At 38.7% G+C, this 24,336-nt stretch overlaps 1 protein-coding gene across 1 annotated transcript in view; it reads right to left on the bottom strand.

Moving 5' to 3' along the window:
- Positions 1–24,336, bottom strand: part of kcnq1.2 (potassium voltage-gated channel, KQT-like subfamily, member 1.2) — a 599,569-nt gene that overhangs the window by 569,008 nt on the left and 6,225 nt on the right. Inside the window, exon 2 of the mRNA XM_043709474.2 lies at positions 8,926–9,016. Coding sequence (XP_043565409.2) covers positions 8,926–9,016 — 91 coding nt within the window. The remainder of the gene's footprint in view (positions 1–8,925; positions 9,017–24,336) is intronic.

Genomic DNA, 24,336 nt, shown 5'->3' with positions numbered 1-24,336 from the left:
CAGTACTAGAGTAAGCCAAGGTTCAAGTGGAGCAGTAATCCAATGTGGATTGCTGCTCAACAGGTCTGAGCTGTTATCTTCAACATGAGTATAAGTATCTTGTGAATCACTAAAGAAAAGCAACTTATTAAGTTAAACTTCAAAGTGCTTAGGCACAGAGAGATCTGGGTGTCCTCATGCAGGAGTCTCAGAATGCTAGTATGCAGGTAATAAGCAGGGCAAATGGAAATTTGGCATTTATCGCAAAAGGAATGGAGTAGAACAGTAGGGAGGTGTTGCTGCAACTGTACAAATCATTGAGACTCCATCTGGACTGCTACGCACACTTTGATCCCCTTACTTAAGGGAGGATGTAATTGCATTGGAGGCATTTCAGATAAGGTTGACTAGATTAATTCCAGAGATGAAAAGCATGTCTTCTGAGGACATATTGAGCTGTTTAGACCTATTGAATCCCAAACGTGCACACAGGCCATTTGGACCATAAACTCTCTGGAATTTAAACGATTGAGAGAAGAATTATTGGAAGTACAAGATGCTAAAAGGGGATCAACAAAGTAGATGTTGAGCAGATCGATGTTTTCCCCTTGTGGGGCAATATAGATTGAGAGATCATAGTTTTAGGCTAAGAAGTAGCAGACTTAAAATAGAGAGGAGGAGAAATTATTCTTCTCAAATGATCATGAATCAGTGGAATTCTCGACCCCAGAGTGTGGTGGAGTCAGGAAACTGAATGAATTTAAATGAGGAGATTGATAGATTTTTAATCAGTAATGGGTTGAATGGTTATGAGGAAATCAGGCAGGAAAGTGAAATTAAGGCCGAGCTGAGATCAGTAATGATTGTATTAAAACAGCAGAGAATTTGCGTTGAATTGCAAAACACTTCAAAAATCCTTAATTTTCAATAGTTATATATAATTCATAAAAATATCACATCCAGTTATTCATGAATTCTGATTTTAAAAATTTCCTTTCTTCCCCCCACAATAATGTTGAATTGAGTCTCAGATGCAGATACCCCAATGCAACTTTGGGATGTGTACATGAACTGGTCCAGCTCACTTCCTGCTTGCTTCCTATTGGGATATGAGAATTGACCCTTACCGATTTCACATCTAAACAAAAGTAGAATAGGTACTGGGGCAGAATTTTCACTGGCCAGTCTTTATGCCAGCATAGACAGGGTCCCTGCAAAATCAACAGGTAAACAACACACTTTTTTCCACAATAAAGGAAATTACTCATCATCCTTGTATTATATAGAAACATAGAAAATAGAAGTAGCAATAAGCCATTTGGCCCTTTGAGCTCACTCCTGATTCAATATGATCATGGCTGATCATCTAATACAGTATCATGTTTGTGCTGTCTCCCATATCCTTTGATCTCTTTAGCCCCAAGAACTCTGTGCATCTGTTTCGTGAAGGCATTTGATGATTTGGCCTCAACTGCTTTCTGCGGCAGAGATTTCCACAGGCTCACCAGTCTAGGTGACGGAAATTTTCTTCATTCAAGCCCCTAATGGCCTACTCAGTATCCTTAGTCTGGACTTCCCAGTCATCAGGAACATCCTTCCTGTATTTATCCTGTCTGGTCCTGTTATAATTTTACAGGCTCCTCAGATTCCCCCCCTCATTCTTCTGAACTACAGTAAAAATAGATCTAATCAATCCAGACTGTTCATACATCAGTCATGCCATTCTAAGAATCAGTCTGGTAAATTTCAGTTCCACTCCCCTCAAAACCAGAACATTCTTTATCAGGTAAGGAGGCCAAACTGCACAGAACACTCAGAGTGTGGTCTCAGAGCCCTGCATAACTGCAGAAGACATCTCTTCTCCTGTACTTGAACCCGTGCATTTTGAGGGCTAACATACCATTTGCCTTGATGCCTGCTGCACCTGCATGCTTATTTTCAATAGTTGGTGTTTGAGGACTCCTGGGTCTCATTGTACCATCTCCACTTTCCCAATCTCTCACCATTCAGATCATAATCTGCCTTCCAAATTTTGCTACCAAGATCGATAACCTCACATTTATCCATGTTATACTGCATCTGCCATGCATTGGCCCACACACTTATAAAGGAGAAAGTGAGGACTGCAGATGCTGGAGATCAGAGTCAAGAGCATGGTGTTGGAAAAGGACAGCAGGTCAAGCAGCATCAGAGGAGAAGAATCGACATTTTGGGCATAGGCCCTTCATCAGGAATCTCACTCAACTTGTCCAAATCATACTGAAGCATCTCTGCATCCTCCTCACAGCTCACCCTCCCACCCAGCTTTGTCTCATTTACAAACTTGGAGATATTACATTTCGTACCCTCATCCATTAATATATGGGAAAATGACCCATTTATTTTTATTCTTTGTTTCCTGGCTGCAACAAGCTCTTTACTCGCATCAGTAAACTACCCCCAATCCACTTTAACTTGATGTGCTAATCTTTTTGGGACCTTATCAAAAGTCTTCTGAAAGTCCGAGTAAACCACATCTACTGGCTCCCCATTATCAATCCTAGTAGTTATATTCTCAAAACATTCCAGTATATTTGTCAAGCAGGATTTCCCTTTTGTTATTCCATGCTGATCTGTTTGATCATGTCACTGATCATTTCCAAGTATTCTGCTATAACATCTTTAAGATGATTCTAGCATTTTCTCCACTGCTGATGTCAGACTAACTGGTCTACATCTGCCTGCTTTCTCTCTACCTCCTTTTTGTGTTTAAAATAAAAGGTGTTACATTAGCTGCTCTGTAATCCATAGGAACTCCTCCAAAGTTATAGAATCTTGAAAGGTGACCATAAATGCTTCCACTATTTCTAGGTCAAACTTAAGTATTCTGGGATGGATAGGTCTTTAATCCCATTAATATCCCCACCACTATTTCCTTACAAATACTGATTTATTTCAGTTGTTCCCTCTCACTTGACCGTGTTCCTATATTTTTGGGATAATAATTCCATAGCTAACATTGATTAAAGTCAAATAAGCCAATGTAGCACATTTAACTTTATTGCCCTTGACCTACTTTAGGAGTGATATTGGTAGGATATACTATTTGTCCAATATATATATCTACCACAAAAACAAATGGCTGGAGAAACAAAGCGGGTCTGGTAACATCTGTAGAGGAAAAAAAATAGTTAACATGGAGTCCAGTGACATATTATGCCTCAGGATTTGTTTCTCTTGTACATGATTAAATATTGATGGGTTCCAGTTACATTTAAGTATGTGCACCCGATGTCTGATCATGCAAGGTGATGTGGTATTTGAGGAGTGATGTGTATGAAGAAATGTCCATTGTTTTGGTATATTTAAATCTTAAAATTAAGTCCATGTCTTTGATGACTTCAAAGCTTATGGGTAACAATGTCGTAGAACTGGTCACATGTTTATGTAACCCATATTCAGTTTGTTCAACACCACCAGTCAGTAAGTATGGAACTGCCATTATAGCTACCATCAATTGCTTTACAGTCAAGTAAATAAGAAAGAAAGTGTAGGGACAGTGGGGAGTTGGTAGGGGAAGAGACGTGTGGTCACAGGCATTGGTAGGCTGGGGGGAAATGTTGGTGGAATGCAGTGGCAGGGAAAAGACAGCTGAGCATCCCTGACTGGTTTCAGGTTTTCTTCAATGCATGAAGGTGTTGCTGCCACAATAAGTAATTGTCAATCTTTGCCTATTAAACTTGTCAAATGTTTGTCGCATTTGGTTTCTTGAAACAAAATGATTTAATGACTTGCAAAGAACTTAAGATTTTTTGTCTATACATCTTCAAAAGGCAGAACTACACTATAGGGTTAGTTTAACTACACAAAACTAAAGCAATATCTCCCTCTAGCAAAAACTAATAAGATTGCAACATAAGAAATACTTTCCACCAAAACATGGGGACAGAGAAGAAACGGAGTTAGAAAATGATGGCCAATAACTCCAAAGAAAAGTTCAACACTGAAAAATAAGCCAATAGCATGTAATTAACATGAGAAATTCAAAACAAATACCTCAAAGCATCTGCATAGAAAAAGGAATGAAAGTTTTTCTAGTTCAAACATATCCTTAGGATTGCAATAAAGAGACTCCTGTTCTTGCAGGAAGTGCCTAATACTTGTACTGAGCTTCTGACATCATTCCAGAGGGGACAATCCTGGAATAGTTTAAGAAACTATTATAATTATTTACTAATTAACCTGTTCAGAGACATGGTTTCACACCTCAGGAGCAAGTGGAACTTGAACGAGGTAACGATTAGCCCAACAGCAAGTACAAAACCACTGTAGTCCCCGCAAGAAAGTATATATAGCCATTAAAGTATTGTCCAGAATGAATAAATTAAGATTAAATTCCTCATCCAGAAGTATGGTCTGATTTTGTAATAATCTTTTAGTGCAAAATAAATAGATTTAAGGTAAATTGCATTGGTACCAAACATTTACTCATACTGACTTCCACAGAATGTCCCAGAGAAGAATGACAGACACAAGAACTTAAAGTCAAGCAAACATCTAAAAATAAGACTCTAGCCATTTAGATGTACTTTAACTATTAAGCTCTCTCACTGCTAAGGAGAATAAACCTTCTATCCAGCAGATGTCGAGAACTTTACATGCATTTGATGTCATTAATTACAAAACTTGCTGGAATTAACTCAGGCTTTGTAATTAACTTCTGTCCAGAAGATTATATGCTCAGCCCCAACCATCACAGAAGTCAACCTTCAATCCAAGGACTCCATTTCCATAGTTCGTTGCCGTGGATTGGCTGACAAAGACTCATCGCACTCCAGTAATGCTCTCTTACAACCTCTTCCATCAGGCTGATGTTAAAGCAGCTTGAGCACACGCACCAGCAGGTTGGGGCAAAGCCTCTTCCTGGCCATTATTTGACTGATGAATGGACTCCGTAGTTTCAAATAATGCTGATTTGCTAATGTTGATCTTGAATAGTGCACACCCTGTGCAACCTAACCTGCATATCTCTAAATTTTCTTTTACTCTGTGATATGTCCTTGCTTACTATGATCCGCCTGTACTGCTTGTAAACAAAGCGTTTTGCTGTACTTAGGTACACGTGACAATAAATAAATCAAATTTTGTCCAATTGAGAAACTCAATGCTTCAGATATTCAATATCACAATAGGTCCATACCTGGCAACTTAGTCTTCAGCCTTGTAGTTGAACGTTTCCCCTTATAGCAAAGTGGTTTTCAGTGTTTGTCATAATTTTTGCCCCATACAGTCAAGGAATCCAAGAGGACCAAGGTACACTGTGCCCCTGGGCCAGAACAGTACCCAGTTGGAGAATGGCAACACAATAATTTGTGACTGAGGGGGCAACTTTGCACGGAAAGCAGCAGGTGGTTATAGGGCAAGATGTTCACGTGAAAATGGGGCTTGTGGGGTTAAAGGACATAATGATGCAGAGGTAGTGCATGTGTTTGATATGTATCATGAGGCACACATGGCAAACAATGCATGAAGCTTTAGGACTTGTTAATGAGTTAGTGGAACATCTGACAGTCTGGCGGGGGGAGTTGGGTCATTTCTCATCCAGGGATCTGGTTGTATCAGTCAGGTGGATGGTCCAATTCCAATTCAGGGCTCAATCCCTTTTCACACCTGGGAAGGACACAGTCACTCCTGGAAGTCTAGCAAAATCAATTTAGGCTTGGATCATCGGTCATTCAGGGAGGTCTTTCACATTTGATTTGGGAGGATAGGTCACTAACCGTCAGGGGCAGTCTACAAATTCAGTCTTAGGATGGGCCAGGTTCAGTCAGAATGGGCTACACATATCCCAGGGGGTGCTGTTCTGGATTTCACCCAGGCTGTAGACAATTCAGGTTTGGGGATTACATATGAAAGCAAGTTGTGAGAAGTAAACAAAGACCTGCATAGGGATAGAAATTGGTTAGGTGAGTGGACAAAAAGTTAACAAATAGCACGTAATATGGAAAGATGTGAATTGGCCACTTTGGCAGAAAGAGTAGTAAAACCGATCATCTAAATAGTGATTGCAGAATTCTTATCTTATATTTTTTATTACTTAGTGTGGAAACAGGCCCTTCGGCCCAACAAATCCACACCGACCCGCAACCCACCCAGACCCGTTCCCCTACATTTACCCCTTCACCTAACACTATGGGCAATTTAGCATGGCCAATTCACCTAACCTGCATATTTTTGGACTGCGGGAGGAAACCGGAGCACCCAGAGGAAACCCACGCAGACACGGGGAGAATGTGCAAACTCCACACAGAGAGTCGCCTGAGGCGGGAATTGAACCTGGGTCTCTGGCGCTGTGAAGCAGCAGTGCTAACCACTGTGCCACCGTGCTGCCCACTATGGCTTTGGGTAAAGAGAATAGCAAAGTTATATAATTTAATATATTCAGGGCTGGTTAGATCTTGATTGATCAGGACATTAAAAATTGAATGGTCAGGCAGGAAAGTGGAGTTAAAACCACATTCAGATCAGCCATGTTCTTATTAAATGGTGGAGCAAGTTTAATGAATTGAATGTCACAAAAGTTAAACATTTCTGGAAAGTTTACAAAATTTACCAGTTTACTTATCTTTCAAATCCACATTGACAGAAAACGTAGACCAATTTTCTGTACGTAATAAGAATAACTATGTATTATAAATAAATAAACTAAAAGGTAAAGAATAGTGAACTGTCAGCACATATTTAAGCCTCTAATATAATTGCCATACATGTACAAACAGAGACACCACAAGAACATTGGTGTTATGAATAGAGAGAAAGGCTGGGAAAGCAGATCGATGGTCCTTGTCCAGAGTTTGCTGAAATAATCATTTTGGCTTGGCAGGACTTGCTGCTTCTTAATCTTCATTCTCTAGATACATTCACTTGCTTTTAAGAGTGCAGAGCAATTTATTAACATTTATACATCCCTGACTTATTGGTGCAGCACAACAGCTTACAGCAAATGATGTGGGGAAATGAATCGGGTTTCTTCAAGCTTGAAGTTTTGTTTTTGGACTGCGGAGAAGGTGGCTCCATCCTTTACCCTCTTTTGAACTTACCATCATTATGTTGGACAAATTCTTCAAATTATGTTCGCCTCACTTAAACATCACTCCTGACCAGTTAACAACCTCCATAAACAATCTCCAAGGAAGTTAGTTGCAAAATAACTCAATAATGATGTGTCAGCTCTGAAGAGAAAGGCAAACTCCTTGTTTTACAAACATCTGCTGTCATACAATGCTATTCTGTTACAGGAGTAATATGATTTTATATTTAGTTTAAATATGTAGTAAACTGTTGAAAACTCAACTGCTTGTTACTATGTGCCTTGTTAGTAGCTGTTCCTGCCTCCCACAATAAATCAATCTTCTGCAACTTGATTCTTCCAAATCTTCATCTGAGGTGCAGTAACAAAATTGGTAAATAGACTCCATGAAGGAAACATGGCATCCAAAATTGTTCTAGTCAAATACATTGGAGCTGTTTTCAAGACAATTATAATTATCTTTCCTGAATTACTTTTAAATGTACTAATCAAACCACAAGCATAGAAATTCTTACAAATCACCACATGATCTGATTCTACAAACCATCAATGGAGAATCAACTAATAGTTCAGTCTGAAGGCACACATTTATTTGTATATCTACAATGTTAATTCATGGAAACTTTTAATTCATTTTCTGCATTCATTCCTTATCAACTCATCTTCCAATGGAAGTAATGAGTAATCTGGAAATTGGCAGCACAGGTCATCTACTATAACATATAGACATTGGGTATTTAGAAACAAAGTATTTTTACAAGTAAATAAGGTACTTCCACAAGAATTCAGCTTTTTCAAAACTAATAAGCTACTCGCTGACTTAATTACTACTTTAGAATTTGGTAGAATTTAGAATTGCTGAAAAATAAAAATAAGAACTAATACTCTGGGTGGAATTTAATTCCTCTGCTCCCCACCTAGCGTGTGGGATAAAAGGTAGTGGTGTCAAATATAATTGGTTGTGAAATAATGAGTGGACATGCATCACCTTCCTAACTGCCTCCAATTAAGATAGGTCATCATCATGTAGTCAGAAGTCCATAAGTTGTCCATTAGCAGCCAATTCATCCCATCACCACTTTTACTATATCAGTGGTTTGGGGAGAGGTGTGGTAGCACACACCACATTACAAGCTCAGAACATGGGGTGGGATTGAACCCTCCTAAATCAGACACTGTGCTCCATCAAATGCCCTCTTTAAAATCTCCATCACTCTCCACAACAACCAACTCTGCCTGAATGGTCCCAACCAGAACCCCCCCAACTCATCTCTTGTGGAGATTGCTATAACCCCAACATTGGCCACTACTCCTCGAAACATTGCTGGGACTGAAGAGTTGCTAAAACATCTGATTGGCAAGCTGTTATTACAGGCAGCCTCTCTACATTTCAATGCATTGGAACCCTAATAACAAGTAATTCATTCATTGATTGCTTGAATATTGGTTCCCTTCAGGACTCCCAAAAATGAACAAGACAGGATTGCCATTAGTTTTTCAGTGGATGGACTGGGTCACAAAGTAATTTACTGATGACAGCTATGTTTTCTTTTTGCTAACAATCAATCCTAATTAAATTTTAAATGGCTTCTGTAACCAGGTTTAAGACAATGACTAAATCCTCAATTTAATTATACAATGTCACCTTTATACTTTTATCTATACCAAAGATTTAACCATGGAAATTCTCGAAAGAATTACATATTTCAACTTGATCATCATTCTATCTATTACAGAAACTGCCTATTCTCAGTTCTATTGACTCAATAAGATTAAAACTGTCAACATTTTTAATGATATTCAGCTGATTTGCACTGCTAGTTTTATAGCAGTACAATAAGGTTGTCGTAGAGGACAAGAGGATCCATTCTACTTACCATCCAAAACAAAGTTCCAGTTGCAAAGTCAGCATAATGATCAATGGTAGATAGTACACTGAAGATCAAGCAAATCAACACCATCAAGAACCTGTAAAGTTTTAGAAAAAAAAAGGGAAAAACATGTGACATGTTGAAGTTAAAATGAAATGATCGCTCAATTATGACCTCTGATTTTAATCCCATTTCTATTTATTTCATTTCCTGTTAAAGATGAAAAACTTATTCAACATACTCAAGATGCAACTTGTGCAGTAGTGAAGAGAATCAATAAAAATTATAAAGGCGCAATGAAAGGGACCAATTGAACAATTCAGTGAATGATTGAAATGGTAAATTAGAAGTCTACTTTTCCTATCCACTAAAGTCAATTAAAAGTGTGCACTGTGCAAAATTGTGATGCCAATTTGCTTTTGCTCATTTGCTGTTTCTGTGGAAGACCAATTTCACCCCAGTATTCTTTAAGCGCAAAAAAGTTGTTGGATTTTAAAATATGAGCTGAATCTATTTCTTTACAAACAAGATGTAAAAGCGTCCAATTTTCATCCGAGAGACAAGTAGTGGAGTTATGAAATTCTGTGGCTTGCCGCACCTGTCTTGGGACAAATAGCCTGCAAAAGGATTTTTTTCCACTCTGAATGGGCTGGATATAACTAGATCAGGCAGACCATTCCTGGAAACCATGCAGACACATCTACAGAGTCTTCTTAACATTGAGACAAACTTGTTAAAAGGCCAACCTCAACAGCCTAGGAATTTTCTTTCTTTGTTCACGGGCTTTGGGCATTGCTCGCTCAATAGTCCTTAAGAGGATGCTGATGAGCAGGTATCTTAAAGCACAATAGTCTGGGGTCAGGTTACGCACTCAGCTGTTCGAAAGAAAATTCCAAATTTTTGACTTAATGACAGTGAAGAATGGCACTATAGTTCCAAGTCAGATGACATGTGGCTTGGAGAGGAAATTGCAGGTAATAGTTTTCAATACATCTACTGCTCTGCTCCTTCTGGGTGGCAGAGGCTGTGGGTTTGAAAAGTTATGTCAAAAGGAACCTTCGGGCATTGTCACAGTGTACCATGTACATCATACACACTGTTGCCATGCAAATCATTGGAGGACAGAATAAATGTTAAAGGTATTGGATGATGTATCAATCATATGGGTGCTTTGTGTTGAGCTTCAAGTATATCTAGAGCTGTTCTTGTTCAGGCAAATGGACCGGAGTTCATCACATTCATGGTTGTGCTTTACAGATGGTGTGCAGGATTTACAGAATTAAGAAGCAAGTTACTTACATGTAATTCCTAGCTTACTTCTCCTCCAATACCTGCCTCTCTTATTCCAGAAAGACAACTGCCCACAATATTCTGTCCTATTGTGACAGTGTGCCACCTTTCATTTGACTCCTCACCCTTTGAGGGGAGCATCCAGACTCTGACTGGCTCAAGTACGGTCTTGACTGACCGTGGAGGCTGCCCCGACTTACTGTGTAGTGAACTCTTCAATGTGACGGAGGACTGCTGACAACTATGACAAACTTCCTGGCTTTGCATCTGCTCCAAATGGCAAAGCAACAATAATATGAGGCTGGTTTCAATAGATGAAGGGAAAAAGTGCAAAAACAAGAAACACTGAGCATTCAGCCAGGGACGAGCACTTATGACAGCAAGTGAAGACTCCGGACAGGCAATGTGGTCAAGCCATGTGCTGGTTTACATGTATCTGAACACAATGTTCTCACTGCAACAATACAATGGTATTTCCTAGTGCAGTCTAATGGTGCAGAAGCATCCTGTAAGTGATCAGATATGTGCCATGAGATTTCTTAAAGTTTGACATATATTGATGCAATGTCTGTTAACATGAGGGGCATGTGGTTAGTGGCCAAAAAGCATGCCTAAAGTATTGCTGCCTGGTTTCCAGCATGGAGGTTATTCAGAGAAATAGGTGAGATGAAATTAGATGTTAGGCACCTGGCCAGTTTGTTGGGCACGTTTCGCAAGATGTGAACTTACAAGTTAAAAAGGAGGCAAGGTGGGCCAAGAAGCTTAAAAAAAATTAAATCTCATCAATTGGCAATTTGCTACTTCTTGGAAGGAATCTTGCCATGCCTCAAGTGAAAAACACAAAAGCTGGAGCAGGATGATCTTGATATTATTGCATTTCTTGTCCAGTTCCAGATCCTTTTAAGATTCCGCAGTTTGTGTCACTGACACAAGCAATCCATCATTCTTCGTGGGTCAATAATTGCATAATTGTTTGACACTCAATCATAAAACTAACATATTTAATTTGAAATGCTTTTTACTCACTTCCACACAAAACAAAGGACAAAGAAAATTACAGCACAGGGACAGGTCCCTCGGCCCTCCAAGCCTGCGCCGATCCAGATCCTCTATCTAAACCGGTCACCTATTTTCTAAGGATCTGTATCCCTCTGCTCCCTGCCCATTCATTTATCTAGATACATCTTAAATGATGCTATCATGCCCGCCTGTACCATTTCCACAGGCAACGCATTCCAGGCACCCACTACCCTCTGCGTAAAGAACTTCCCATGCATACCTCCTCTAAACGTTTCCCCTCTCACTTTGAACTTGTGACCCCTAGCAATTGAGTCCCCAACTCTGGCGGAAAGCTTCTTGCTATCCACCCTGGTTATACTGCTCACGATTTTTGTAGGTCTCAATCAGGTCTCCCCTCAACTTCAGTCTTTCTCATGAAAATAATCCTAATCCACTCAACCTCTCCTCATAACTAGCTCCCTCCATACTAGGCAACATTTTGGTGAACCTTCTCTGCACCTGCTCCAGGGTATTCCTGATGAAGGGCTTTTGCCCGAAACGTCAATTTTAGTACTCCTTGGATGCTGCCTGAACTGCTGTGCTTTTCCAGCACCACTTTAATCTAGACTCTGGTTTCCAGCATCTGCAGTCATTGTTTTTACCCTGCTCCATAGCATCCACATCCATTTGATAATGTGGCAACCAGAACTGTACACAATATTTCAAATGTGGCCGAACCAAAGTCTTATACAACTGTAACATGACCTGCCAACTCTTGTACTCAATACCCTGTCTGATGAAGGAAAGCATATAGTGTGCCTTCTTGACCACTATTGACTTGCGTTGCCAACTTCAGGGAACAATGGACCTGAACACCCAGAACTCTCTGTACATCAATTTTCCCCAGGACTTTTCCATTTACTGTGTAGTTTGCTCTTGAATTGGATCTTCCAAACTTCATTCCCTCCCATTTGCCCAGATTGAACTCCATCTGTCATTTCTCTGCCCAACTCTCCAATCTATCTGTATTCTCTGACAGTCCCCTTCACCATCTGGTACTTCACCAACCTTAGTGTCATCTGCAACCTTGCTAAATCAGACAACCCTATACTTTCCTCCAGATCATTTATGTATATCACAAACAACAGTGGTCCCAGAACAGATCCCTGTGGAACACAACTGGTCACAGATCTCCATTTTGAGAAACTCTTCTACTACTACTCGGTCTCCTGTTGCCCAACCAGTTCTCTACCTAGCTCGAACATCCTGGACCCCATGCAACTTCACTTTACCTTCAAATAGCTGCTCCCAATCTACATTCCCCAGCTCCTGCCAAATGTTGGTTTGGTTAGCTTTCCCCGAATTTAGCACTCTTCCTTTAGAACCACTCTAGTCTTTGTCTATGGAGCATTTTAAAACTTACGGAATGTGATCACTATTCCCAAAGTCATCCCCGACTGAAATATCAACCACCTGACCGGACTCATTCCCCAACACCAGGTCCAGTGTGGTTCCTTCCGGAGTTTGACTATTTACATACTGCTCTAAAAAACCCTGCTGAATACTCTTACAAATTCTGCTCCATCTCGACTTCTAACATTAAGTGAATCACAGACAATGTTGGGAAAATTAAAATCTCCTCTCACCTCAGCCTGTTGTTCCTACATCTTTCCACATTGACTTCTGGTAAATACAGGGGTACACCAAGATAAGTCCAACTATTTGTCCCTTGCTTGCCAATTATGTCCACAGCTTGCTAATAGAAAATGGAAGGGCTTGGAGTAGCAGTAGGACAGGGCAACTTTCAGATGAGTATGCAGTCAGGCAGTTGCTGGACCCCTCAATATCCAATAATAGTAAATACAGAACACCTCGGTCACGAGCAGCACAAACTTGTATTCTTAACACCACAAAGTTTAATTTGCATAACAATCGCAAACTTCATCCAAAAAGAAATACCTTGAAAAGTTAAAAACAGCAGTTTCCTTCAATTTCTGATTCTCCTGTTCAATATCATAAGTATCATGCTCACGGTGATATGCAATTTCTTTCCTTTACTGCCATTCTTAATCAATAAACATATTGGATCCAGTTTAATTTGGTTTCAAATAATAAGAACTTGCTGCCTAAAGGCAACCACAACTTTGAAATACAATGTGGGCAAATGTGAGGTCATGCACTTTGGTAGGAAGAATAGAGGTATGGACTATTTTCTAAATGGGGAGAACATTCCTCAACTTAATATTCATTTCCTGCACAACATATTAATTGAATATATCAGTTATTTTGCAAAGAATCAATATGGAAGTACAAGAAAAAAACCACAAGTTTTTTTTTTACCCCCACCATTTTATTCATGCATACAGCAAAGCAGCATTCTGTTAATACTGCATCATAGCTCACATCAAATTAATTTGGTATTTTTAAACCAAACACCTACATAATTTCCTTCCAAAATTACATTAAACAGAGGCTCTATCTGCCTCCAGGTGGATATGAAGGATCCCATCATAACATTTTGAAGATGAGCAGCAGAGTGATCCCTGGTGTTCTGGCCAAAATCTATCCCTCAATCAATGTTAGAAACAAAAAAAAACCATCTGGTCATTATCATATTCTTAACAACAGTTATAATGAAAATTATGTTGGTACAGTATGGATGCTGACATAACTAAAGCAGAAACAGAAGAGGAAGCATTAGCACATTAGGTTTAATGAATATCACTTAATCACAATATTGTATGAGATGAGATAACATATGGGATGCCCAGCCAAAGAACCTTGACAAAGATCATAGAATTCTTTGTTCGGCTTCTTTTGAAGTTGACAAGGTGGCTATGCATCCACCCTATGATCCCAGTAGGAAACTCAGTCTCCCAATAGGGCATTTATAACAAAAAAGGTGCCAGACAATGGGTGGGATTTTATCAGGAGCATGCCAGTCCTGAATGATGCCACTTCAACTCTTTCATTTGTTCCAGTTTCCTCCACCTGCTTCTCTCCTTACAGAACTCAACTCACTGCAGCGAAATGACTCTTGGGCCACAGCAATGTAGCTGACTCTTTATTGGCCACTGTGGTGGACTAGATAGCCAATCAGTTCAAGAGCAGCTCAGGATGGACAACAAATGGTCTTGTTTGCACATAAGAATCATTTAAAAAATGTCTGTTTGGCATGGGATAATCATGTGTGGGTCAGGTTCAGTGGGAATAAGGAGATTGGAGGAAGCGAGATGTGAGGTAATTGAAGGGTGCTCAGGGTTGCAGTTATCTACATATTACATCAGGTTTTAAGCTAATATTTCCTGGATCACTATCAAAGAAAATCACATGGATTGGGAGACATTCATACAGGATTCCAGGCAGCAAGGGAATTGCCCAATGTTATTTCCACACAAGACTGCAGGTCCAACATCCATATCCATTCAAAGAAAACCATTTTAAAAAAATCTGGGTCTGCTCAAAGATTTCTGAAGAGCAAGCAGGGGAAACTTTACTGGACAGGGGGCAATAATTCAATTTCCTGGTGATGGGTTAAAAATGTTGCTCTTAAATTCCATATACAACAGAATTTAGTGAGCTACCAGATAAGAGGGCTTTTAAAAATTAATTCAGGGGATGCAGCTGACAGAAATTTAACACCCCACCCAAGAGCTGATTGGTGTCAGTGTAGCAGCAACATGCCCATTGTCTATCCACCTCTTCTAGGGATTTTAACAGGGGCAGAGAAATAATCAGGTAGCTTGTCCTTGGGCCACCCGAGGTTCTTAAGCAACAATTAATGATCACCAAGGCTCTTTTCCAGCTGCCATGCCACATTATAGTGGCAGTGGTGTTCAGACAAGAAGATCCAGGAAAAATTGGAAGAGAGGAGTAGTAGGATCTGGTATACCTTAAAACTGGACTCTAGTAGTGCTGGTGCTAGAGGGTATTGGTTTTTGACTTTTTTTTTACTGTTTTACCTTCATGCCACATGCCATGCTCACACTGTTACTGGCTAGGGAATTATTCCCTCCTTGTACCAAAGGGCCCACTTCCCAAAAATTGATTCCCTTCATGCATAGTTCCCCATTTCTCTACTCGCTCCATGTAAAATTCAAATCACTGAAACATGGTTACAGAGAAACAAAGCTAAAATAGTACTAACAATATTTTTCAAACTGAACTAAGGCACAAACTTGATCCATTATCTATAAAAGCTCCTTCCACCAAAAATCTTGCCCCCTCACAATAATGCCAACACAAAGTCTCACTCAAAATAAGCACTAAAACCAGAAACTAGATGCATTTTTGCTTACATTGACAAGGAAAATTAGCAAATTAACTACTAAATAAACGCAGTCAGTCAAAAGTATTATTGTTCAAAAGTATCACTAATCTTTAAATTATCAACTGAAATATGGAGCAAATCTTTGTAACATGCTGTCAATAGCTGTAACTTTGCAATTCATTAGCTCCTCAGTAAAATTAATGATAGTGTGGAAATTAACCATTAGCTGAAAAGTTATTTAAAATAATAATGAAGTAGCCTTTGGGTTCTCATTAAGGAAATACTGATATTATGCTTCCCATCACTGTTACTCAATAAACAGTAACACTATATGTTCAACATTTACATCACAATAAAAGCCCAACTTCTAAATTGCAAGTGATGTATAACAAGAGGCTATCAAATTCCATTTGTGAAATATATCAGGTACATTTTTCTTAAATTTTGCAAAGACAAATGAAATTAAATTGTTCAGTAACTGATATTGTGCTAGCTTTTGTACAAGTGTGCGCTATGGTACATAGTCTGCATCTTTTACTACTCCATTCCTGTTTATTTCAATTCACATTACCAATAATTGTTGCATCATATCACCAGATTCTTAATGCCATGGAGATGCGAACTATTTTAGCAATATATGTAATTCACGCATTTTACAAAATTAGAAACTACAATCCCAATACTGTGAAAGCAGGCCATTCGGCCCATCAAGTCCACACCTATCCTCCAAGCAGCATTCCATCCAGCCTCACCCCATCCCTGTAACCCTGCATCCCCCATGACTAGACCACCTCAACTACACATCTTTGGACTGTGGTAGGTAACCGGAGCATCGAGAGGAAAATAAGGCAGACACGGGAGAAACTGTGCAAATTCCACACAGACAGCTGTTCGATGGCGGAAGTGAACCCAAGTCGCTAGCGCAGAGAGACAGCAGTGCTAATCACTGAAGCGCACCCACCCGAATTACATTCAGAATTCTTTATTAATTTTCTCCAGTTCAGTTGGGAAAGTTCTTACCAAGCCATGTTGCCAGAAAGAATAATGAAAGCAGTTTATATAACTCAAATAAATTCCCCACCCAACCCCTCCTAATTAATAAAGGTCGAACTGAACGCATGATACGTTCTTGGGAGGAAACAATTTCTATTTAAACTTAACAGAACTAAAACACTTGAAAGACTTTGAACTTCTGTAAGAGTTCAACTTTGGTTCTGTTATTTGTCTGAAGTAATAATTATGCAGTCCACAGAGTGCAAATAGAAGAGTCCTTCTGTTGTGTAGTTTCATACCCACATCCATGAGTAGGGTTCAAGCAGCCTTATTAAAAACGCAAAGTCAAGAACCGTATTCAGATTTCTTTATAACGTTGCCTGTTGTACATCAAGACTAACTACTATAATACATGTAGTCAGAGTACACTAGGCTTTGGTCTTACTGTTACATTATTAAAAGACTATTCTACGCATTCTACCACCTAATACTAGTCAGTCAGCACAACCTGGCTCCACTTTCTTTCTTAACTCCGCGCGAATAAGCAGCAGCTCCGTGACCAGGTTGCTCTATGCTCCTCAGGCCTTTACGCAGAACAAATGACTACCAATTTCTGGAGTTGCAAGACGAAAATAATATTTAATGAATAGGCAGTGAATAAAACATGGAGGGTATCGCAGCTACTGCCTTCACCTATTATACAACACATAACTGACTAAAACAAATGCTACACAGACAAGGCAAGGCATGATCAGTAATAATTTGGCAATTTTTCATGTCCAATTTAGACGAAAATTTGTACAACATGGGGCCAATCAGTCGTTATAAATTAAAATTATAAATTATAAAATTATAAAATAATTAAAATAAGGATTGTGTACTTCAACAGTTTCAGTAACTTGATTGTCAATCAACGGTGGAAAGGTTCCATTTCACTCAAACCACAAAAGGAGCTAGATTACATCTTCACTGATCAATACATTTAATCAATGATGCAAGCAATTTCAGTGAAATATGCAGTACCAAAGCCCACTTTCCGGATGACAGATGAAATGGAGATTTCCATTTCCATGTAATCCTAGATGCTAGTTTCGATCAAGGCATATTTCCTTTCCTTGATGAAGGTGATTTCCAATTGTGGAAACAAAATACTAACAGATTTAACTTAAGTTTCTGATTATGAATAGAGTTGCAAAGAATCAATTTAGCGATCAGTGAAAAAACTGGTCATGTTTATGAATAAAGTGGAATTTTCATAAACACAAGTGACTACAAAAAATATTTCCCTAATTATCATCCATTTCTACTGTTGCCATTGGCTAGCTATGATTTAGAGCCAATTGTAAAACATACTTAAATGTTTCATCATTCTTTCCCTTACATCACTAAGGGAATCTAGATTCATGTATTGAGAGGCAACATCTTGGTTAACAGTTAATTGAATTCATTGTTTTGCATGCAATGTTCATTGGTTCTCTTTATTGCCTTGATTCAGATGTTTGTTAAACTGTCTACTCCAGTTTGGTTTGCAAACAGACTATAACGTTTATGCCATTGAATTGACTTTCTAATGAATAAATAAACTGTAAACATTATAATCCCTTAAATTTAAGTCAGATGCTGCATATTTTATACAGAGTTAATCCAAGTTAAAGATAACCACAAAAAGGAACATGGCTGCTCTACGTTATTACTAATGAATTCAATCCGCTGATGACAGCTGAGATAGTCTGCCTTTCCCTGCACTAATACAGACAACAGTTCCTTCATAACAGAAAAATATCAGTTGATAGGTTAGATACAGAGAAATGATTTGTTCTTGTGGATGAATAGAGAAAAAAAATTGAATAATTTTAAAATCAGAACTGGTCTATTATAAAGTAAAGTTATAATGAATGAATGTATTTACATACCAAGTTTCTCTTGAGTAATTTACACTAAATTCCTGGATCCAAGCCTTACATATGATTGGAAATGAACTTCTGGCATAATTCATACCCTGTCTGGGACTAAACCAGAAATGGGTGGGATTAAAATTCAAGATAGTTGCAGTAGTAATTCTGCATAAACAGAGGGTCCTACTGCAGCCACTAAGTAGCTTACAACCAAAGAACACCCAAAAGGTGTTACAAACACCACTCCTATGCTCATATCATATTGGCAAGTTAAAAATAACATTGGGGGGGGGGGGGGGGGTCCTGTGTCACAGGAGTATTGTACTATGTCTGAACCAGTAGTTCTAGGTTCAACTCCCATCATCTAGACATGTCATAATGTCATAACAGGGTGTTTTGAAAGATGCATATTTTATACAGAGGAAAAGATTGAGTCAAGTCTACAACCACCAAGCCTAGTAAAGCAAGATATTACAGGCCTTGACTGCACTTCTGAAAAAAAGCTTAGTGATTTTATTACAAGGTAGGGATTTGATACAACCTGAGGAGCTTCACCCTGTCAGATAGAGAAGACCCTAGAATCACTGGACTGGTTGGCAAGGTTGTCAGATCTGTTTGGTTCCTGTAGTGTAATTTTGATCTTGATATTTTCCAGTTTATAGCACCCAAAGGTTAGCTAAAAGTTAGCTCAGGATCCTGCAAAACCTGGAATGATGGACGAGCAGATGATTTGTTTGGGTTCTCCCATCACAGAAAGCTAAAGGCAGAAAAGTAACATACTCCTGCATGACAAACTGAATGAATCAGATTTATTTAAGTTATTTCTTTCAAAGGAGAAGCTCAAAACATCCAGAGAGAAGGAAACAGAAAAATTGCAATGAAAGACAGACTGAGTGGGATGAAACGTGGCACAGGGTGTGCAATGTGGGAAAATGTCCAATTTGGCAGTAAGAACAGAAAAACAGCATCTTATTTAAATGTAGAGACTGCAAAATGCTGCAGTACACAGGGATCTGGTTGTCTGTGACTGTGAATCACGAAATATTGACATGCAGGTAGAGCAAGCAACTGGGAAGACAAATGGTATGTTGTCCTTTAATGCAGGGAGATTAACAGGTTTTTTAAAAGGAATCCGGAGTTATGGGGATCAAGCAGAAAAGTTGAGTTGAGGATTATCAGATCTGTTGTGATTGCAGGGTGCAGTCGAGTTGACATGCCAAATGGTTTAAATCTCATGCTATGTCCTATGGTACCTTTGGATGCATCCCAACCAGTCCTGGTGCTTTATCAATCCCAAATACAAACAGCTTATCTAATGCCTCCTCCTTACCAATTTTAAGCCCTTCAGGTTTCTGAATTATCTGCTCCTTCACCATGACCAGTGCACCATCTTGCTCCTTGATAAGACAGATATAAAGCGTTAATTTATTATCTCAGTTATGCTGTTTGCCTCCATACTTAAATCCTCCTTTTGGCCCGTCATCAGGCCAATGCTTCTTTGTACTTCCTTCTTACTATTTATATGCCCAAGGAATACTTCAGATTCCCTTTTCTATTAGCTGTTAGCCTACTTTCAAACTCTTTCATTTATGTGCTTATTCACTTCAGTTGAAGTCTGTATATTTGGCTTGGATCTCTGAGATTGTTGATCAGTTCCCTATCTTAATCCCCATCTGTTTTGTCATCCAAGTAACTCTGGATTCGATTGTTCTGCATTTACATATTGTAGAGTTATACTTGGTCTGCATCCAAATTCTCTTCTCTAAAGACTGACTGTTGATTAGATACTCTTGCCTACCATCTGATCTGATCCAGATTCATTCAACCCCTGGATGACATTCCTCAGTTAATTATTCTTGCTCAAGTCTTGCATTACTTCACAATTAAGAGCAGCTTGTGCACCAAGGCTGCTCAGCTGGAGTATGAATACCCAGAGGCCTGTCATCAGGGACTCTCATGGCACTCACCTTGCCAGATGAAAGAAATCACTTATGATACTGGAAATGTCTTATGATACTGGACTTTTGACCACAACTACTGCTGGGGTTTCAGCCATGTCAATCTTATTTGACTTGGTGGCCTTTTCTTCCCACCTTCAAAGACTGAAAAACAGAGGACATCCCCCACTGCCCCCTCACACACATACCTGCCTGAATTATCAGGTTCCAAATTGAACTTCATTTCAGTATGAGGAGTGATAGAAAACCTTGCCCTGGAAACCAGGTTTCTGCAATACTTCATGATTTTCTGGTGCAAACACTTTCTTCCAAAATGGATGCCACTATAACGGTTAGTGATGGCTTTACATTATGCCAGTATTTCAGAGTCACATCTCCATCCTGCACCCATAGCTACTAACTGCCTGCACCATCTATCTTTCAAACCTTTACCAGCCCAATGGGACTATGTCTGCACCCCATGAAGCAAAGGCCTTATCCCACCCACCCAGCTGTCAGGTGGAAAGAGTGTTGATATTTCAGAGGGAAAATTCAGCTGCATGTCTTGATTTCAACACCAGCAGAACAGAGACATCAGAATAAATGGTATATTTGAAAACTAGGTTGAAGAGGGGAATATTTGAGTCATGATATCCCTAAAGTAAAGAAAGATATGAAAAGAGCCAGGCTAGAGAACAAATGACAGAAAGCTCATCAATCAAAATCTTGATGGAGAAAATCATTTAGCTCATCCAAATTCATCCAAATAAAATCAAATGTCAGTGAGTTGACTTTCACCACTGAATCAGAGCATCAAAAGCTGCAAAGATACAACTGTAATGTTCCCAAAGACAGTCTTATTTGTTTTATTCTGGAACAAGTTTAAGATGCCAATATTTTGATATTATATAGTATAGGGCAAAATAAAATAAAAATCTGTATTAACACTAGCTGTTGTATAATTCATCCTAAATTTCAAGTCTTTCAAGAATTTGTTTAGTAACATTAGTACTTGAAATCACAGTCCTGAGGGATTCCAAACAAAAATTAAGCAATATGTGAAGAGCTTTTTGACATCAGACCTTCTGTCAGTTTGAACCTATGCCACAATTTAAATTGAAGTAGCATTTCAAATTTACCAAATACACTCTTACTAAGCCTCTCACAAATCATCTTCACTCACAGCTATTAAAATTCAAATTTCCTGTCATCATAACAAAAAAAGCAATTTGAAAAAACAAACCCATATTTCCTATGAGCTCAGATTAATAACCAATTTAAGCTAAATTAAATAGCGACCAATGAACCATCTTTTTCTGATATTACAAATCATGAAGTGCACCATTCATTCAAAAAATTGGTAGAGGAACATAAGTCTGCAGTACATAAAGTGATGCTTCATCTCACTTGCAAGACATGAATTTAATTCTTGTAGTGAAAAGTTATAAACAAGCAGGTTAATTACCCTATTGTCCAATATGTTAGTCATTTTTAGATAACTGAATCTTATTATGGCCAATTGTGAGTAGGCTTTATATAAACTGAAGCTATCAGAGGAGAGTAATTTACTATATTGAGCAAAAGTCAAAATTCAGGGATTCTGTGTGCCACAGTGGTAGTGTCTCTACCCCTGCACTGAGGCGTCCAGGTTCAAGTCCTACCTGCTCCAGAGGAGTACAATAACATTTGATTAGGAAAGTAGGTTAAATTTTAAAAGAAGAGTTAAAACTCTATTTGGCAGTAGAATCTAGAACTAAGAGTTATCTCAGGATAAGGAGATTAACAGAAGGAAAACATACTTCATTCAGAGAACCTGCAGAATTATCCAATCCAAAATACTATGCATTCTCAATTGTTAAGTATATCCAAGACAGGGATCAAGAAATATTTGGTCACTAAGGGATCCAGTTGGATACAGCTTGGCAAAGTGATGTTCACATTTGGCTATGATCTGATACAATGATGTGGCAGGTTCATATTTCTTATGCTTTACATCACTGTCAAAGTCCCTCCAATTCTATGAATCAGTAAACATTCAAATCTTGCTTCTTATACCCCAGATGAAAACAATGTATTTATAGAACGAGGGCAAAATTGGGATTCAGTTGGGGCACAATTTCTACACAATTTGAGCAAAATTGTCTTTGTTACTCAATTACACTATGATGAAAGTATTTAATATATTGTTACTTAGGAATTTGCATTCTGTACTTGAGATAAGTGGATTTTTAGTTTTCCTTCTGTGAAGTCAGCTTTTTTTTAAAAAAACAAATGTCAAAGTAATATTGAACAATAAGCTCAAAGTAATACTTCTAAGAAAGTTCGTAGCGTAATCTAAAATTACATGGTAAGTTAACGGTTGAAGGGTTTATAAAGTTGAGTTTTTACAATGTACAGAAATAGAAAGGTTGGGTCAGGAGTGGGAGCAGTTTCAATTCTTGGTTGTCTCCAGGTTAGCAGAACTGGAAAGACATCATGAACTACAAAAACAGCTTAAGTAGACAGGGCTAATAAAAGCACTTTGCTTTTCTCAGAGTTCAGTTTTTTAAAAAAAAAGTCAGTCTCCCAATATCCTGGTTAGGCAGAGTAGCCCTAGTTAAAATGAATATTCTACCTCGCCTTCTATATCCTATGAGAATGCTCCTTCTGATGTTCTTTCAGTGACTTTCTGCACATTCCTGATGTAACTTTTTCCATTCCTTCCCAAGAATCTCAGATACAGGCTAACTCACTGACTTTCTTTTTAATAAGTATTTTTATTGGAAAAAAATTTTTTTTAAATTTTTTTTTACAAAATTACAAAAAAGTGATACAACCAAGTATAAACACCAATATAAAATTAAATAAATAAAAAAAAAAGTCAAGAAATAAATAATAACTGAAACAAAAAAAAGAGAAAAACCCAATTAACTGCTGATCTATCTTACAAACAACCAAAACGTAAAATAGAATATCACACATTACTAGTGATAAACAACAGTGTATAATTAAATAACTAAGTACATGCTCAAAATAGATTTACATCAAGTCATAACAAAACCCGTATATATGCAGGATTCCTCCTCCCGGGGGGTCCCCGGACCAGCCAGGACTATTACCACCGCCAGACAAAAGCCCTGGACAATAAGGCTGAAATATCAGTGTCGATATAGTTCAAAAAGGGCTGCCATATTTTATAGAGTAATTCAGTTTTTTGGTGCACTATATTTGTGAGGAAGTCAAGGGGGAAAAGGGGGATATATTCCATGATTAACCTGTGCCAGTTCCAAAGTCCTGGAAGGCCTTCAGCTGCCCAATTCACTAAGATATTTTTCCTTGCACAAAAGGAGAGAATGGAAAATAGTTTCCTCCTGTGCACATCCAGGGAGAGAAAATCTGAAAAACCCAAGAGTAGAGACATTGGATCCAATCTAATCTCCATAACCAAGATCTCTGTCAAGGCATTTGCTATTCTGTCCCAATACCTGCAGATCTTATGGCATGTCCATAGGCAATGTGTGAGAGTGACAACTTCTATTTTGCATTAAGAACACAGTGGGGATGCTCCTATCTTAAATTTTGCGAGTCGTTCAGGTGCTTTATAAGCCCTGTGGAGTATCTTTAATTGGATAGCTTGAGTTCTATGCAAATAGAGATCTTTCTGGCATTTTCCCAGATGCCCTCCCACGTTTCTGAAGAGATTTCTAACCCCAATTCTTCATTCCATGTTTTAAATAATCGTTCCATGTCTTTATATAATGAGTGATAAAGAGTACTGACTGAGGTCAGCCCCATCAGCAATAGCATTCTTCTCTCCCTATCAGATTTGTAGGGATTGCCTAGCAGTGTGGTCTTCTTCTGTATATAATTTCTTATTTGGAAATACCGAAAGAGGTCCCGGTTAGGCAGTCCAAACGTCTGGTGCAACTGCTCAAAAGACATCATAACCTCCCTATCGAGCAGGTCCCCCAAGCAAGAGATACCTCTGGACCTCCAAGTTTTAAATAGAGCGTCTGTCGGCCCTGGCATAATGGGAGGTTTTTTGCAGAGTACC

Source organism: Chiloscyllium plagiosum, unplaced genomic scaffold (assembly GCF_037043375.1).
Source record: "Chiloscyllium plagiosum isolate Xiang-an unplaced genomic scaffold, Cpla_swu_hap1 HiC_scaffold_19, whole genome shotgun sequence".
Lineage (NCBI taxonomy): Eukaryota > Metazoa > Chordata > Chondrichthyes > Orectolobiformes > Hemiscylliidae > Chiloscyllium > Chiloscyllium plagiosum.
Note: the sequence above shows the minus strand (reverse complement) of the source record. Positions and strands in the feature narration are given on the sequence as shown.